General features: G+C 33.3%; 1 protein-coding gene across 1 annotated transcript in view; it reads right to left on the reverse strand.

Moving 5' to 3' along the window:
* Window positions 1-1,315: 1,315 nt before the first annotated feature.
* LOC145690919 (uncharacterized) overlaps window positions 1,316-19,981 on the reverse strand; it is a 76,301-nt gene continuing 57,635 nt past the window's right edge. Inside the window, exons 3-4 of the mRNA XM_081766360.1 lie at window positions 4,664-4,802; window positions 1,316-2,056 (exon numbers count right to left, since the gene is read on the reverse strand). Coding sequence (XP_081622486.1) covers window positions 4,795-4,802 — 8 coding nt within the window. The 3' untranslated portion in view covers window positions 1,316-2,056; window positions 4,664-4,794. The remainder of the gene's footprint in view (window positions 2,057-4,663; window positions 4,803-19,981) is intronic.

Genomic DNA, 19,981 nt, shown 5'->3' on the forward strand with positions numbered 1-19,981 from the left:
ATTTCATTTGCACAAATTGATGGGGTGGTAGAAGTCTCTCTATGTTGGAACCGGTTTAGAACACACGGAAACTTCTATCATCACATAAATTTGTTGAAATAAATTCTAGTATTCTAACTTATAGGTTGATGAAAGAAATGTAATTCAAACTGTCGGTGTTATGGTCGTAATGACGAAAAAATATTCAGAAAGAATTTAAAATATTTCTCTGCGAAAACCAGAAAATGTTAGAAAATACTTTAAGTACGTTCTGAAACTAGTTTCTGAAAAATAAATCGTAAATATTTTCTTTGTTAGCACAAATTCTTCTGAAACTAGTATAATATTTTCTTAACATTTGCTACTGCTACAAAACACCAAGAAAAGTAATTTTAAAATGTTTTTGATTTGTCTACCTTATATTCTCTGAATATTTTCTATCATGTACAGAAAATATTTTCTAAATATTTTGTCATGTACCCGGGATCCCTTAATATTACAAGGCGACACCACAGGGGGCACTGTGCAGTACAAGTGGAGAAAACTAAATTATCTCGGACACACATTCTATATCTATGCCAATATTAATTGAAAAATGATATGGAGGAATAATAACAATCGGAACAAATCACATGCATTTTGTGAAAAGTATTCTTAATGGAACTAAAAAAATGCTATAGTACAGTTTCTTACAGAAGTATTAAAAATATACGAAACTTACAAACACGTCTATATAATGAGTTTTTCTTATAAAGAATCACTATAAAACGTGATCATATCACCATGACTCTTAACACAAGGACGACGTGGACCACTCAGATATCCACAGTCGAGGTGTCTTAATTGTGCTCTTCGTTGTATGTTTTACACAACACTAAAACAGCTATTGTAGTGCGTAGAATAAATGACAGAGCAGAAGGAAGACATCCCAGTTATCAACATGTGAGTGGTTCACGTCGTCCTTGTGTATATCATGTAAATATTTAATGCTATATACAATCGATTATTTCTTTGAGTTATCGTATATAATAGAGAAATTACCCTTAAAATGATGTAAATTCCACCATTCTACATTACTTATAATTACATAAACCGAAAGCCAAATAAAGGAATAAACCTTTAAAAGACAATACATAAAATAATATCATGTACCTTTATTGAGAATAATTACAGTAATAATTTATTAAATTTTACATTAAGTATACATTTGTAGTACACAATATATTTAATGTGAATACATAAACAAAAAGTCTATATTAATTTAAGTCTACTAATTGCGTACCGTACATTATAATAGTTTGAAATGTATATACACCTCATCAGTGTATCAATTTTAACAAGTTTTATTTAACATTAAAAAAAACACTTACTTTGTAAGAAAAGTTCGAACAGAGTTGCACCTTACAAACTCTTCCTCACACCCTAGTATTGTAGTTCAGAAGATGACTGTACCAATCACCGAAAACCAAGCAGCAGAATCATGCGTTTACTTACGTCCCCCTCCCCTCAACACACACAAAATAAGTTAAACTATTTCTTGAAAAGTTCTCTGTTACCTTCATCTAAGAATATATTTAACGATACGAAATAGGTATATTATACATTACTTTAGAATCTGAAGTGTGATTTAACTGCCATAAATTAAAACTAAGCATAATATGCACGCAAATTAGCTTAAATGAGTACCATACACATCACACGAAGCGAGCTACGCCAATAAAAAAATCACAGTCAATAAGAATTAATTAGATCTTCAGACTATATTTTTAAATTGGGGTTATGTTGACGCTATGAACTTTGGGCTTCCTATACTAAATGTCTCTATGCCAAACTCTCTCTATATAAAACGATTTTCGTCGAATCTGCAAATTGAGCAAGCCGCGCGCTAATGATGGTAGGCTAATGATAGTTCATCACATAGGAAGACACTTTGAAATGCTAGGTGAGTCACAATACTATCTTCCTTTTTCTGGGATTCATCCTTACTTGCGGTCAAATTTGGTGGCGCCTATGTAGTACCTGTGTGCGGCGTACCTTGAAATCATCTCGGTTGATAACCTCCAAACACAGTGGACTCCTAAAATAAAGCAATTGTTGTAAAATTACTATTTGTAGCATGTGTGGCAAAATTTAAAAATGAAAGACATCTGAGATTCAAGGTTAAGTCAAACGAAGCGTTTTATGCGGGTTTTTTATCCTACCTCAGGCTATCCAAAATACTAAAACATTGTTTCCTATACTTTTCGAAGTTATACTAAATATCTTAATAAATATCACTCAAATTGGTATGCTGAATAAAGTTATAGTGTAGATATAGAATTGAAACTATGATCCAAACTTAAAATAATGATATTACAGAACACAATAAACTTAACTTAGGATGAAAATCGAAACTGTAGATGCATGAGTATTACTGAGCGAAGGAAGGAAAGTAACTCAGCTGGGTTACGAGTTTGACAGAGTTCATACACAGAAATCGTTCGATGGTTTATATTTCCTGCTTCGACTTAAAAGATAAAGAAGATAAGCTCGCTTTAAAAAGAGTTAAAAAGAAAAAAAACTTTTAAAAGATTCAATTTATTCTGAATTTTTGTTCAGTATTTGTAAATAAATAATGTAGAAAACCGACACAGAGCTTGCCCGCTGGACTCTGGCGCCCAAATCCCAACTCTGCTATATGCATGCCTGCCATAAAGTAATAAAGATATAAACTTTTTTAAAAAAGTGCAGATTAAGCCTAGCTTAATATTATTTTTTTAACGATACCTACAGTATGGCGCTAAGTTCGTCGTACAAAAGCGTTTCCTGTTTCCTGAGAGTAAAACAAACAAGAAAAGTTCATATAAACTTAGGGCGAAAAGCCCATCGTTCACGTGTTATTGGCTGCCGAAAACATGAAAAAATCAATTCTAAAGGTACATAGCTCCAAAACTGGGACCTACCAAAGTCGGGTCAAGACTTCACTTACAAACTAATATGTGCTCTATCCAAAAATACATGTTTTAGAATCCTAAGGTACTCACGCAACAATTTTTATGGAGGTAGTTGGAGAGTATTTTATATCATAGGCTCGTAGTCAAACTCCCTCTATAAACATTGTTGTGGAAGCACCTCAGGATTCTGAAACACGCATTTTTGGATAGGGAACATATTACTTTCTAAGTGAAGTCTTGACCGGACCAAGGTAGGTCCCATAGTTTTGGAGCTATGAACCTTTAAAGTTCATTTTTTCATGATTTCAGCAGAATATAACACATAAACGATGGGGTTTTTGCCCTATGTTTATTGGAACTTTTTTTTTACTCAGGAATCACCCCTCTGCTTTTGTACACCGAATTTAGCGCCATACTGTATAAATTAATAAGGTAGAAGTATATGTGATCCTTCTCACTATGCTCACTTATATATATATATCTTAAAGGCTAATGATAAAAAACACCAGCCCTCTGCTAACATACCACCCTGTGATACCGGAGCAGGAGGTTTGGGCGCGAGACATTTGGACGCAAAGCCGTATATCTAAATAGGTTAATATACTTAAATGGGTGATAATGTACTTCAAAAATAGAAACCGGATAATTACGTACTAAAAGCCTTAAAAATAGGCATTAATATCACTAAAACTCAAAAAATAACTGCACAACCTAAAATTAAGAAGTTCGGAAAGGTTAAATTTGATCCACATTTTCTTTAAAATGCCATGGCAAACAGTCACTGAAAGTCTCAGTTGCAACAAATGCTTAATTTAGTTCTAATATTTTTTTGTATAGAGCAGAAAAAAGTGGGTCTAATTATTTTGTTTTAGAATGATATATCCTAATTTCAGGAAAATCGGAAACAATGACCTGCAGAATTTTTTTTCAGCATTAATCTATATTGGGCTAAAATAAAATTTGCTGTAGGCATCTTACAACACCCCAAAGTAAACTTTTGTGAAGTTATCATCACAATATCTCTAACGTAAAGGATATTCATAACTTCATAGCAATTCATTACACTGCATTACTGCTTATTACTACGTATTTGCAACACAGATAATTGGAAAGGAAACAATAGTGAAATCTAATATACCTATTGAGTAATTTACTTTGTCTTATGTTACAATTACCATGACATTAACATTCCATGACAAAATTATGGGCCAAATCCAGCATTATTCTGCAATGTCAACAGTTTCAAAATTCTGTACGGCGAATTCTTTCATCAGCTTGAATATATTTTCTTCTTTCAGTTCAGTTGATTTTAAGTTGAACGTCCCGTGAACAGCGAGGCTATACAAAACGTGAACCTACTGATTAACGTGGAATCCGAACCACGACGTGAGCTCTCGTCGGGAATTTTCTTCTTTTCTTAGGAGGATCGTCTTCTCGAAGCATTGTCTCGTGTCCTGCTTCTCTTTTTTCCTTCGAAATGCATCAATAAAGCGCCAAATCAACCAATGTCGTTTCTTTACGTTCCATATATTATAAAGAACAGAGGTTTGTTTATTTTTGGGTGTCATTGGCTGCCTACAGTAAATTCTATTTGACCCATTGTTCAAATTTAAATGTATAGTTAGTGCCTATTTCATGAAAATTTATCAATATTATAGTGTTTCAACTTTCTATCGATACAATAGAGTCTCAACTATATTGCTTAATGGGCATATCGAATAATAATAATAGAACATTCAATAAATACTCACTTCCTGAACTACCCAATACATAGCATAAAGAACACCATTTTCATTCCAAAACCAGCTCATATTCATTTTTTCTGATATCTCGGAGCAGGTCAATACTTAATAAACATTTCTTATGTTTTGTACCATGTGTTTTAATAATCTATTATAGAAAAAGAAAATGAAAAAAATTAAAATATGTACAATATTTTACAAATTTTAAGCCACATCTTTACAGGAACTAAAAATTAATGAGAAACTTACATTGTTTTTAACTTACATTAGATATCTGGTGAGTAGGTGGTTGTCACCTGACCCCCGGTAGCTGAAAAACGCCCTTTTTTCCAGGGTCTCCTGAGAGCAAGGACTCAATTTTCCACTGTCTCACGATACGCTATGACAAACCCACCGTCAACCCACGATCTTTTACGACCTCCATGTTAGGGGTGTATTCATTCTCTTTTATGAGCACTTTTAAGGGGGTGTACTCGTTCTCTTTTATGAGCACTATTTAGGGGTGAACTCGTTCCCTTTCATGAGCATATTTTCCAACCCCTACGAACATCAGACTACGTAACATAACAGAAGATCAGATAACAGATAAGAATATGAGGGTGTATTCATTCTCTTTTATCAGCAAATTTTCTAACCCCTAGCAGAGACTTTGAACACATAGCAGGGGTGTATTCATTCTCTTTTATGAGCACTTTTTCAACCCCTATTCTGAACATAGCAGATAACACATAGAAGAGCAGATAACACATAAGACTCGTTCCCTTTTATGAACACTTTTTCAGGGGTGAACTCGTTCTCTTTTATGAGCACATTTTAAGGGTGAACTCGTTTCCTTTTATGAGCATATTTTCCAACCCCTATTTTAACATAGTAGAAATTACACTGAGACTATGAACACACAGCAGAACAGATAATACATAAGAATACGTAACATAGCAAGGGTGTATTCGTTTCAACCCCTATTTGAACAATTTATCATAGCAGAGAATACATGGAGACTATGAACACATATCATAGCAGAGAATACATGGAGACTATGAACACACAGTAGAACAGATATACATAGCACAGCTAATAAAAGAGCATGGTTTATTTTCCAACCCCTATTTTAACATAGCAGAAATTACACTGAGACTATGAACACATAGCAGAGCATAAGACTACGTAACACACAACAACCTCCATTTTAAGGGTGGACTCGTTCTCTTTTATGAGCATATTTTCCAACCCCTACGAACACATAGCAAAGGTGTATTCGTTTTCAACCCCTTAGCATAAGACTATGTAACATAACAGTTACGAACACATAGCAGAGCAGATAATAAACACAACCACCTCCATTTTAGGGGTGTATTCATTCCCTTTTATGAGCAGACCAGAGAATACATAAAATTCATTCCCTTTTATGAGTAAATTTTAAGGGGTGTACTCGTTCTCTTTTATAATTACTTTTGCAACCCCTATTTTACCATAGCAGAAATTACATAAGATTTTTTTTCAACCCCTATTTTAAGACAATAAATACCTATGTAACATAGCGATTCGATACGCTCTTTGAACCGATTTGAATGAAACTCGGCATATGGGGGTTCTCGACCATGCTGAGTACGAATATCATACCTATTTTACCTGGGTCTTATAGTATATGTGGGATACGCACTTTCTATGACAATTTTAACCGATTTGGATGAAACTCGGTATATGAGGGTTTTCGGACTTGCTGGTAACGATTATCATATTTCTTTCTACCTGGGTCTTATAGTTTATGTGGGATACGCCTTTTGTATGACACTTAAAACCCAATCACTCGTAAACGAAGCAACATATTGAGATGGTGTTTCCACATTTAGTAATTGGTTAGCAACTACTACAAGTTCCAAAAGTAATGACCATCGAGGTCAAAGGTCAAAACTCGAAAATGGATCCACATATTGAGATGGAGTTTCCAAATCTAGTAATTGGTCATCAGGTACTATAAGTTCCAAAATAATGACCATCGAGGTCAAAGGTCAACATACTTAAAACCTAATAACTCGAAAACGGATCCACATATTGAGGTGGTGTTTCCAAATCTAGTAATTGGTCATCAGGTTCTAAAAGTTCCAAAATAATGAAAATCGAGGTCAAAGGTCAAAACTCGAAAACGGATCCACATATTGAGGTGGTGTTTCCACATTTAGTAATTGGTCATAAGGTACTACAAGTTCCAAAATAATGACCATCGAGGTCAAAGGTCAAAATACTTAAAACCTAATAACTCGAAAACGGATCCACATATTGAGATGGTGTTTTCACATTTAGTAATTGGGCATCAGGTACTACAAGTTCGAAAATAATGACCATCGAGGTCAAAGGTCAACATACATAAAACCTAATAACTCGAAAACGGATCCACATATTGAGGTGGAGTTTCCAAATCTAGTAATTGGTTATCAGGTACTACAAGCTCCAAAATAATGACCATCGAGGTCAAAGGTCAACATACTTAAAACCTAATAACTCGAAAACGGATCCAGATATTGAGGTGGTGTTTCCAAATCTAGTAATTGGTCATCAGGTACTACAAGTTCCAAAGTAATGACCATGGAGGTCAAAGATCAACATACTTACAACCTAATAACTCGAAAACGGATCCACATACTGAGGTGCGGTTTCCACATTTAGCAAGGGGTCATCAACTACTACAAGGTCCAGAATAACGACCATCGAGGTCAAAGGTCAACATACTTAAAACCTAATAACTCGGAAACGGATCCACATATTAAGATGCTGTTTCCAAATCTAGTAAGAGGTCATCAGGTACTACAAGTTCCGAAATAATGACCATCGAGGTCAAAGGTCAAAAACTCGAAAACGGAGCCAAATATGGAAGTGGTGTTTCTACATTTAGTAATACGTCATCAACTATTACAAGTTTCAAAAATAATGACCATCAAGGTCAAAGGTCAAAAACTCGAAAACGGAACCAAATATTGAGGTGGTGTTTCCACATTTAGTAATTGGTCATCAACTAGTACATGTTAAAAAAGTACTGTCCATCAAGGTCGAAGGTCAAAAACTCGAAAATGGACCCACATATTCAGGTGCTGTTTCCAAATCTAGTAATAGATCATCAACTACTACATGTTTAAAAAAGTAATGATTATCGAGGTCAAATGTCAAATATTTAAGAATTTGTGACCTATTCAATTTTGTACCAAGCAGAAAAAGTGAAGAATGAATCAATTTGAGTGGTTTATTTGCTATTTTACTAACGAGGAATGCCATTTTGTACTACTCAAATAAACGAAGGAATAAATTTGTATTATCCTAAGAAAAGCGAAAAATGTCCATTTTAATTAAACGAATCAATATATTTATACTAACCAGAAAAAAGCGAAGAAGGACCATTTTGTACTACTCCATTAAACGAAGAAGTATTCAGTTTTGTACCAACTAGAAAATAAGATCATATTAATAATTTAAATAAACATAGGAATAAATTTGTATACCGAGGAAAAGCAAAGAAATAGCATTTTTATGGCATTCAAATAAACGAAGGAATACATTTGGATAGAGTATTTATTTTTGTACCAACCAGAAAAAAAGAATAAAATTTGAGAGGTCTATTCTCTTTTGTACCAACTGGAAAAGTGAAGAAGAGCCACTTCAACTATCTTAGAATTTTATATCATTAGTTACTGTTTAAACAAACGAGAAATGACAATTTTAACTTGCTCAGAATTTATGTAACAAAAGAACTAATTTGAATGTTCTTCTTTTGTATCAAACCAGGAAAAACCTAAGAAGGACCATTTTAACAAGTTCATAATTTCTGTACTTTTTCGTGCTATTCAAGTGAAGGAAAGGAATAATTTGTGTCCTCAAAAATGAAAGTTCAATGTAACTAGCTGAGTAATTTATATCATCTTGTAGTATTTAAATATACGAAGAAATAAATTTGAGTGACCTATTCAATTTTGTACCAATAAGAAGTGACATATTTAACTGGCTCAGAATCTTATACATTTTGTACTATTTAAACAAACGAAGGGATAAATTTGAGTGGTCTATTTTCTTCTGTACTAACCTTACAAAAGGCGAAGAAGGGCTATTTTAAGAAGCTGAGTTCTTTTATGTCATTTTGTATAACTCTAATAAACAGTGGAGTATTTAGTTTTGTACCACCGAGAAAAAATAAAGAAATTGTACCATTTTGGAGTATTCAAATAAACAAAGGACTTATAATTTGTATCAACTGTAAAAAGGGCCATTTTAACTAGCTGAGTATTTTATGCCACTGTGTATTATTTGAACAAACAAAGGAATAAATTTGTATGAGCCGGAAAAAGCAAAAAGTACCATTTTATATCATTTTGAACTGGTCAAATAAACAAAGGAATAGAGAAAAACGAAGAAGGATCATTTTAATTAGCTGAGTATTTTATACCGTTTTGTACTACTCAAATAAACGAAAGAATAAAATTGTACTAACCAGAAAATGCGAAGAAGGCCCATTTTAATTAAACGAATCAATAAATTTATACTAACCATAAAAAAGCGAAGAAGGACCATTTTAACTAACTCACCATTTTGTACTACTCCAATAAACGAAGGAATAAATTTGTACTAGGCAGAAAAACAAAGAAGGACCATTTTAACTAACTCAGATCTTTATACCATTTTGTGCCATTTAAAGAAAAGAATATATACATACGGATGTCCTATTTCTTTTGGAGCAACGAGAAACATTCATAACAGGCTTAGATTTTTATGCCTTTTTTGTAATATTTGTACCAAACAGAAAAAAGCTACACAAATAAACAAAGGAATAAATTCGTAATAACCACAAAAAGCGAAAAAGGTCCAGAATTTTGTATCAACGAGAAATCTCATTTCCAGCCCATGTTTTACTACTTAAACAAACGAAGAAAGCGAACATGAACTCAGAATTTTATATCATTTTGTAATACTCAAATTTAGATGGATTATTTAGTTTTGTACCAAGCAGAAAAAGGAAACAAAGGTATAAATTTGTACTGACCAGAAAAGCGAAGACATTTTAAAAAAATAACAAATTTATTGGGGTGTCCTATTTCCTTTTGTACCAACGAAAACCATTTTAACTGGCTTAGAATTTTATACCTTTTTTGTAAAAATTTGTACCAAACCGAAAAGAGCAAGGAAATACCATTTTTGTGTTAACCAAAAAAAGCGAAGAAAGATCATTTTAAATAGCTCACCATGTTATAACTTTTTGTGCTTTTAGTCTACCCAATTTCTTGACCATATTGTACTATTTAAACAAACAAAGGAATAAATTTGTGTGACCTATTCACTTTTGTAACAAGCAGAAAAAAATGAAAGAACTAACATTTTGTACTAACTCAAACAAACGAAAGAATAAATTTGAGTGGCTTAAGCAAAGAAGGTCAATGGTAACTAGCCTCTTTGTGCTATTAAATTTGAGTGACCTATTGAAGAATGAATAAATTTTGTACAACTCAAATTCTATTTTCTGTACTAACCAGAGAAAAACAAAGAAATACCATATTCTGCTACTCAAACAAACGAAGGAATTTCTATACCTTTTTGTGCTATTCAAATAAATTTGTCTAACCTATTCACTTTTAAAGCAAACAGAAAAAGCTCCTTTTAGTTTTGTACCAACTACGAAAAAAGGGAAGGTCCATTTTGTATTACTCTCATAAATTTGGGTGGTCTATTTCATTTTTGTAACAATCAGAAGAAAAGCTCAGAATGCTATACCTTTGTGGTACTATATTTTGTATTATTTTTGTGCCATCCAGAAAACAATTTAAATTGACTCCCACTGACAATTCAGTTGCCGGTAATTCAGTATTTTAGCTCTAACTATTATTTGCATGTGCTAGTCCAATGTTTGTAATATTACAATACTACAAATTGATCCATTTATAAAATAATATAGTTAACAGTTCAAGTTCTTCTGTTCTTACACAATCAAATGCATATTCTACTGTGTCTCAGTGTTCATTTACAGAATTAAATAATTGTTTATCTTTCTCTAAAAACATTTCTACTATTTCTTTGATATAATAATCACACTCTGTAATGTATTCATACACCAGATTAAATTTTTTTCTCTAAAGTATAAGTGTTCTTAATATTACAACCTTTAAAATGCTTCTTTAAATAAAGTTTATAGATTTTCCCTCTCATTTCACGTTTAATTAAGATCGTCCGCACCTTTTGCAATAATTCGTAATCATATTGCAGCAAACAGTTGTGATCTTTTTCATTTTCATTATGTTTAGAACATGCTTCACATAATAATACTGAATTTGGAGTGTACTCATTAAATAATTGTATAACACATGTATCACTAATACTTTCACTAGTACACTCGCACTCATTAGCTTCCACTTCAAAACAGTTAATATTTGAAACACTGTCATCATCACTTTCCGGGAGTGTTTCATCATTATATCTATTATAGCGTCTAAAACAATACACTTCTTCTATTTCCTGTGTTGGATATATGATTCTCACTTTATCACGTAATTCATCTGGCAAATCGGGGTCAGACGGGTGAATTAACAGTATAGGTTTTTCGTTTTCACGCTGAATTTCTTTTTCTCTAGGTCAAACAAACAATCTCCATGCTAGTCATTTTTCCGCTCTTCAGCAAAAGCAAATCAAATAAATAATTGTATATATCTACTCTATGCATTCTCCGTGTTTAATAATATGTTTCAAGCAATATAACATCATGATGTATGTTCTATTATTTTCCAATAAAATACATAAATGCAAAAATATATATTTGTCTTTTTGGACTTAGACGAGGAAAGAAAATTTAAAAAATAATTAAATCGTTGAGCAATAGGCAGTACCTTAGGACTCTCACTATACTAGCAATACAAATGTCAGGTAACGCATTCGTATCGTTGTTTAAATATCTGCAGCAACATGGAACTTTGAAAACTTTTCTTACTTTGATATGATCTCTTCTGCTGTGATTCAAAATGGCCATGCATGCTGTTTCTTCCTTTTTCTAATTGCTATGGAGTCTGTTCTACACAATTATGATGCAACTCTGGTTTGTTAAATCTTACGTTCAAATATTTTATGAGCCTTACTTAGTGACGTGAGAGTCAATTTAAACTGTTTTCTGGATGACACAGAAATAATACAAAATGTAGCACCATAAAGGTATAGCATTCTGATCTTTTCTTCTGATTGTTACAAAAATGAAATAGACCAGCCAAATTTATGAGAGTAATACAAAATGGACCTTCTTCCCTTTTTTTCGTAGTTAGTACAAAACTAAAAGGAGCTTTTTCTGTTTGCTTTAAAAGTGAATAGGTTAGACAAATTTATTTGAATAGCATAAAAAGGTATAGAAATTCCTTCGTTTGTTTGAGTAGCAGAATATGGTCTTTCTTTGTTTTTCTCTGGTCAGTACAGAAAGTAGAATTTGAATAGTACAAAATGTACATAAAAATAGACCTTCTCCGCTTTTTTTAATTGCAAACTAAATTTATTCATTCTTCAATAGGTCACTCAAATTTAATAGCACAAAGAGGCTAGTTACCATTGACCTTCTGAGCTTAAGCCACTCAAATTTATTCTTTCGTTTGTTTGAGTTAGTACAAAATGTTAGTTCTTTCATTTTTTCTGCTTGTTACAAAAGTGAATAGGTCACACAAATTTATTCCTTTGTTTGTTTAAATAGTACAATATGGTCAAGAAATTGGGTAGACTAAAAGCACAAAAAGTTATAACATGGTGAGCTATTTAAAATGGTCTTTCTTCGCTTTTTTTGGTTAACACAAAAATGGTATTTCCTTGCTTTTTTCGGTTTGGTACAAATTTTTACAAAAAGGTATAAAATTCTAAGCCAGTTAAAATGGTTTTCGTTGGTACAAAAGGAAATAGGACACCCCAATAAATTTGTTATTTTTTTAAAATGTCTTCGCTTTTCTGGTCAGTACAAATTTATACCTTTGTTTCCTTTTTCTGCTTGGTACAAAACTAAATAATCCATCCAAATTTGAGTATTACAAAATGATATAAAATTCTGAGTTCATGTTCGCTTTCTTCGTTTGTTTAAGTAGTAAAACATGGGCTGGAAATGAGATTTCTCGTTGATACAAAATTCTGGACCTTTTTCGCTTTTTGTGGTTATTACAAATTTATTCCTTTGTTTATTTGTGTAGCTTTTTTCTGTTTGGTACAAATATTACAAAAAAGGCATAAAAATCTAAGCCTGTTATGAATGTTTCTCGTTGCTACAAAAGGAAATAGGACATCCGTATGTATATATTCTTTTCTTTAAATGGCACAAAATGGTATAAAGATCTGAGTTAGTTAAAATGGTCCTTCTTTGTTTTTCTGCTTAGTACAAATTTATTCCTTCGTTTATTGGAGTAGTACAAAATGGTGAGTTAGTTAAAATGGTCCTTCTTCGCTTTTTTATGGTTAGTATAAATTTATTGATTCGTTTAATTAAAATGGGCCTTCTTCGCATTTTCTGGTTAGTACAATTTTATTCTTTCGTTTATTTGAGTAGTACAAAATGGTATAAAATACTCAGCTAATTAAAATGATCCTTCTTCGTTTTTCTCTATTCCTTTGTTTATTTGACCAGTTCAAAATGATATAAAATGGTACTTTTTGCTTTTTCCGGCTCATACAAATTTATTCCCTTGTTTGTTCAAATAATACACAGTGGCATAAAATACTCAGCTAGTTAAAATGGCCCTTTTTACATTTGATACAAATTATAAGACCTTTGTTTATTTGAGTACTCCAAAATGGTACAATTTCTTTATTTTTTCTCGGTGGTACAAAACTAAATACTCCACCGTTTATTTGAGTAGTACAAAATGACATAAAAAACTCAGCTAGTCAAAATAGCCCTTCTTCGCCTTTTGTAAGGTTAGTACAGAAGAAAAAAGACCACTCAAATTTATCCCTTCGTTTGTTTAAATAGCACAAAAGGTATACGATTCTGAACCAGTTAAATATGTCACTTCTTGTTGGTACAAAATTGAATAGATCACTCAAATTTATTTCTTCGTATATTTAAATACTACAAGATGATATAAATTACTCAGCTAGTTACATTGAACTTTCATTTTTGAGGACACAAATTATTCCTTTCCTTCACTTGAATAGCACGAAAAAGTACAGAAATTATGAACTTGTTAAAATGGTCCTTAGGTTTTTCCTGGTTTGATACAAAAGAAGAACATTCAAATTAGTTCTTTTGTTACATAAATTCTGAGCTAGTGAAAGTTGTCATTTCTCGTTTGTTTAAACAGTACCTAATGATATAAAATTCTAAGATAGTTGAAGTGGCTCTTCTTCACTTTTCCAGTTGGTACAAAAGAGAATAGACCTCTCAAATTTTATTCTTTTTCTGGTTGGTACAAAAATAAATACTCTATCCAAATGTATTCCTTCGTTTATTTGAATGCCATAAAAATGCTATTTCTTTGCTTTTCCTTGGTATACAAATTTATTCCTATGATTATTTAAATAGTTAACATGATCTTATTTTCTAGTTGGTACAAAACTGAATACTTCTTCGTTTATTGGAGTAGTACAAAATGGTCCTTCTTCGCTTTTTTCTGGTTAGTATAAATTTATTGATTCGTTTAATTAAAATGGACATTTTTCGCTTTTCTTAGGTTAATACAAATTTATTTCTTCGTTTATTTGAGTAGTACAAAATGGCATTCCTCGTTAGTAAAATAGCAAATAAACCACTCAAATTGATTCATTCTTCACTTTTTCTGCTTGGTACAAAACTGAATAGGTCACAAATTCTTAAATATTTGACATTTGACCTCGATAGTCAGTACATTTTTAAACATGTACTAGTTGATGATCTATTACTAGATTTGGAAACAGCATCTGAATATGTGGGTCCATTTTCGAGTTTTTGACCTTTGACCTTGATGGTCAGTACATTTTTCACATGTACTAGTTGATGACCAATTACTAAATGTGGAAACATTATCTCAATATGTGGATCCGTTTACGAGTTATTAGGTTTTAAGTATGTTGATCTTTGACCTCGATAGTCATTATTTTGGAACTTGTAGTACCTGATGACCAATTACTAGATTTGGAAACACCACCTCAATATGTGGATCCGTTTTCGAGTTATTAGGTTTTAAGTATGTTGACCTTTGATCTCGATGGTCATTATTTTGGATCTTATAGTACCTGATGACCAATTGCTGGATTTGGAAACTCCATCTCAATATGTGTATCCATTTTCGAGTTATTAGGTTTTAAGTACTTTGACCTTTGACCTCGATGATCATTATTTTGGAACTTGTAGTACCTGATGACCAATTACTAAATGTGAAAACACCACCTCAATATGTGGATCTGTTTTCGAGTTTTGACCTTTGACGTCGATGGTCATTATTTTTGGAACTTGAAGTAGTTGCTAACGAATTACTAAATGTGGAAACACCATCTCAATATGTTGCTTCGTTTACGAGTGATTGGGTTTTAAGTGTCATACAAAAGGCGTATCCCACATAAATTATAAGACCCAGGTAGAAAGAAATATGATATTCGTAATCAGCATGTCCGAAAACCCTCATATCCCGAGTTTCATCCAAATCGGTTAAAATTGTCATAGAAAGGGCGTATCCCACATATACTATAAGACCCAGGTAAAATAGGTATGATATTCGTACTCAGCATGGTCGAAAACCCCCATATGCCGAGTTTCATTCAAATCGGTTCAAAGAGCGTATCGAATCGCTATGTTACATATGTATTCATTGTCTTAAAATAGGGGTTGGAAAAAAATCTTATGTAATTTCTGCTATGGTAAAATAGGGGTTGCAAAAGTAATTATAAAAGAGAACGAGTACATCCCTTAAAATTTACTCATAAAAGGGAATGAATTTTATGTATTCTCTGGTTTGCTGTGTGCTCGTATTCTCAGTGTAATTTCTGCTATGTTCAATTAAGGGTGGAGAAAATGAATACACCCCCTGTGCTATGTCCGCTATGTTTCGTAGTCTCTGTTATGGTAAAATAAGGGTTGGAAAATAAGCCGTAATAGATCTGCTATGTAATCTGTGCTATGTTATAATAGAGGGTTGGAAAATATGGTCATAAAAGGGAATGAATACACCCCTAAAATGGAGGTGGTTGTGTTTCTTATCTGCTCTGCTATGTGTTCGTAACTGCTATGTTACATAGTCTTATGCTAAGGAGTTGAAAACGAATACACCTTTGCTATGTGTTCGTAGGGGTTGGAAAATATGCTCATAAAAGAGAACGAGTCCACCCTTAAAATGGAGGTTGTTGTGTGTTACGTAGTCTTATGCTCTGTTATGTGTTCATAGTTTTAGTGTAATTTCTGCTATGTTAAAATAGGGGTTGGAAAATAAACCATGCTCTTTTATTAGCTGTGCTATGTATATCTGTTCTGCTGTGTGTTCATAGTCTCCATGTATTCTCTGCTATGATATGTGTTCATAGTCTCCATGTATTCTCTGCTATGATAAAATGTTCAAATAGGGGTTGAAACGAATACACCCTTGCTATGTTACGTATTCTTATGTATTATCCGTTCTGCTGTTTGTTCATAGTCTCAGTGTAATTTCTGCTATGTTAAAATAGGGGTTGGAAAATATGCTCATAAAAGGAAACGAGTAAACCCTTAAAATGTGCTCATAGAAGAGAACGAGTTCACCCCTGAAAAAGTGTTCATAAAAGGGAACGAGTACACCCCCTAAAAAGTGCTCATAAAAGAGAATGAATACACCCCTAACATAGAGGTCGTAAAAGATCGTGGGTTGACTTTGCGTGGCTCATAGCGTATCGTGAGACAGTGGAAAATTGAGTCCTTGCTGTCAGGAGACCCTGGAAAAAAGGGCGTTTTTTCAGCTACCGGGGGTCAGGTGACAACCACCTACTCTGGTGCCTTCCATTTCAATTGAGGCAAAAATAAATAAATAAATAAATAAATAAATAAATAAAAAATAAAATTGTACCATCACCATCTCAGTTATTGTTCAAACCTTTATTTATAGGAACTAGACTTGTTTTAATTTTGAGACCCTTTTTTTGTCGGAAAAAAATCCCGCCAAGTAATGGGCCATCAAGGACGGGGAGTACAATTCATGAATTGTAGAAAACATGGAAAATGGTCAAATTCGGAGCCTCACAATTCAGCAATGGAGACATGTAGAGTTATAATTCTTGTTGTGGTATGGACATAGGATATGAATAAACTATATTTTATTATAGTTTGGTTTGCGCATGCGTATCTTTTTGTACATAAATTAACAAGTGAACGTAAGTTTATGTGAAAAGTCGAAGTTTATGCTTTTTTCGAGCACTTCCGGTTCGAATTTCAAATTCTGTTTTCACGGTTGGTAAGAACTAGTCACCCGCTTTCCCCCCCAAAAAAAAGTATCACTTCTGTGTGCAACCGTTTTATCGCAAAAAATTCGAGAAATCGTCAAATCTTCAAAAATCGTCATTTTCTCGAAAACATCATAATTTAAAATTCTTACATTTTGTCAGATGGTTCAACTCTACATGAATAATAAACACCAAACAGCATTCTCGACCAATGCTTCATGAATGAACTACAGCCTTTTTAAGTTAGCGAACTTCCGTTAACTTTGAAGTCACATTTGGCAACAATGAAAACAATGAAAGTGTAAAAAAACGCTACCGCAAAGCATCGTGTAAAATTTCAAGATACAAATTCTATTTTACTGCATGTGGACTTAGCTTAAATTGGACTGTTATTCTGCAAAGGGAAGTTCAGTGTGATCACTGGAGAAACGAGAAAATCTCCTTCTTTACGGGAGTGATTTATTATTATGAAACAACTGACAGTTTTGCCGTAATAAGCGATGACAAAACACATGATTCGGCTCGTACTCATAGCCATGAATAAGATTCTAAAAATACTCGAAGAAAAGCGAAAATATACGTTATAGAAAAAGGTTCGAATACGTGAAAATAAGTGTCTACAATTTAATAAACCGTTTCAGTGATTTCTGATGGTTCTGCATTCCACTTTAGAAATTGCTTTCAGATGTCCAAGATGCAGACAGGTCCGATAAAGCAGTGAAACCGGTCGTGGTAAGGGTCTCTGCAACGTATTGGTGAGAGGGGGGGGGATAAGAATGTGGCAACACGGGAAAACGAAAAACAGATTCACAGTATTAAACCTGCCGAAAAATTCGTGAGTTTAGTGCATGTACCAACTCCGGGTATTACTCTCGTCTTTTTGCCAAAAACCGAATTCGACAATTTTAAAAAAAGTGGGAAAGTGTGCAACCGGTGACTGGTATTTACCGAAGTCATCTTTAGCTTTTGTGGCAGTAACGGGTCACCATGGACTAACTTCATGCTTTCCCCAAAATCGAGCTTCTGCTATTCAAAGTGTAGATTTAAGAAATCTGCAAAAATGAACTTTTGTTACATACATATATAATAACCAGTGATGGATAGCAGAAATATTATCAATAAATCAAATATTACATGAAATTGCAGTGTTCTTTGTGTTTCCAGGAGGCGCGGTGGCTCAGTGGTAGAGCGTTCACCTCCGGTGATTGGGGTACTTGGTTCGATCCCAGCTCGTGCCGTGTGGACTTTGTGGTGGACAAACACCGTGCTGGTGGGTTTTCCGGGGTTCTCCCGTTTCCTCCCACTTTCTTCATTCCACCATTTCACTCATTTCTCGTAATCACTGTCTTCTTTAGCCTAACCGACATAAACGTGGGACGTAAAACTCCCTAGATTTCATTTCATTTTTTTTCTTTGTTTCCACATGGACCTTCAACAGGGTACAGGTTTCCAGAAGAGAATAAGAGAAGAGAATTTAAGTGTTTTGAGACTATCGACAACGTGCTACGAGTTGTGAGTGCACCAACACCTATTGGAGCATCTGCCATGGTTACATGCTATTAGCGAAGAAGACACTAAGCCAGCAAATAATTACTTCAGAGTTGAAAAAATCAGTGAAAATACAGTTTCCGAAAACCATTTTAAGTAAGTTTAAAATTTGTTTCGTAATCGTAATTTACACCTCAGGTTACACAGGTTTAAGAAAACGGAGTAGGGGAGCCTCATCTTATTTTTTGAGAGAGCCTTTTTGATCAAAATTATAAAAGGAGCCAGGAAAAACTTTTATTCTTTATTTAATGAATGTGAACCACAAACATCATCAAATTGTTGCACTTTCATTGTTTTCGTTGTTGCCAACGGTGACATTGAAATTAATGAAACTTCGCTAACTTCAAGAGGCTGTAGTTCATTCATGAAGCATTGGTCAACAATGCTCTTTGCTGTGTTTATTATTCATGTAAAGTTGAACAATTTGATATTTCAGGATTTTAAATTATGGTGATTTCGAGAAAGGTGAGTTTTGAAAATTTGAGGGTTTCTCGAATTTTTTTGCGACAAAACGGTTGTACACACAAGCAATACTTTTTTTTCGAGAAGCGCGTAACTAGGTCTTACCAACCGTAAAATAGAATTTTAAAATTCGAACCGGAAGTGCTCGACGCAAACTTCGACTTTTCAGATAAACTTACGTTCATTTGTTAATTTATGTACCAAAAGATACGCATGCGCAAACCAAACTATAATAAAATATATTTTATAAATATCCCTATGTACACACATGTCCAAAATGATTGTCGCATATCTATAACTGTCTTCTTGTAAGAATATAATTTGATAATGATTTTGCAGGGTACTATTGATACTGACACTACATGTATAATCGGGGAATGTATACTCGTAGTAAATTTCAGAAGAAAAGAGTTACAAACACGAAAATTAGAATGAGTAAAACAAAATGTTGCTAAATGGACAAGAAAGTTTTATTTTCGTTTTATTGTTCTTATTTACTGGTCTTTTGACATGAAATTTGCCACATACATCGTCTTTCTCGATTATACACATACTAACATTATAAGAAATACCGGACGAATTCGTTATCAAATTATATTCTTACAACATATTTATAGACAAATCAATATCTGAAAGTGCCAATGGGGTACATATTAGGCGAATGTCTACTTTCGGTCTCACACTGACTTCAGTCTTTTGATAAAGATATAAAACAAAGAACTGTACGTTACTTCAAGACATAAGTTACCTATAAAACACCCTTTAGAAATAACATTATAAGTGAAATTATAACGTAAAGGTATGGCGCATGTTTGTTTTAGATAAACACCCGCTTGAGGATTTTGCCCTCCATGGGGGGAAAGAAAAGTCAAGGTTACTGCGAGAAAGGAGTTAGACATGGTATAAGGGATTCTCAACATTTTGTAATAACTTTATGTCATGAATAGCGTA

Source organism: Thermobia domestica, chromosome 7, assembly GCF_964235325.1.
Source record: "Thermobia domestica chromosome 7, izTheDome1.hap1.1, whole genome shotgun sequence".
Classification (NCBI taxonomy): Eukaryota; Metazoa; Arthropoda; class Insecta; order Zygentoma; family Lepismatidae; genus Thermobia; species Thermobia domestica.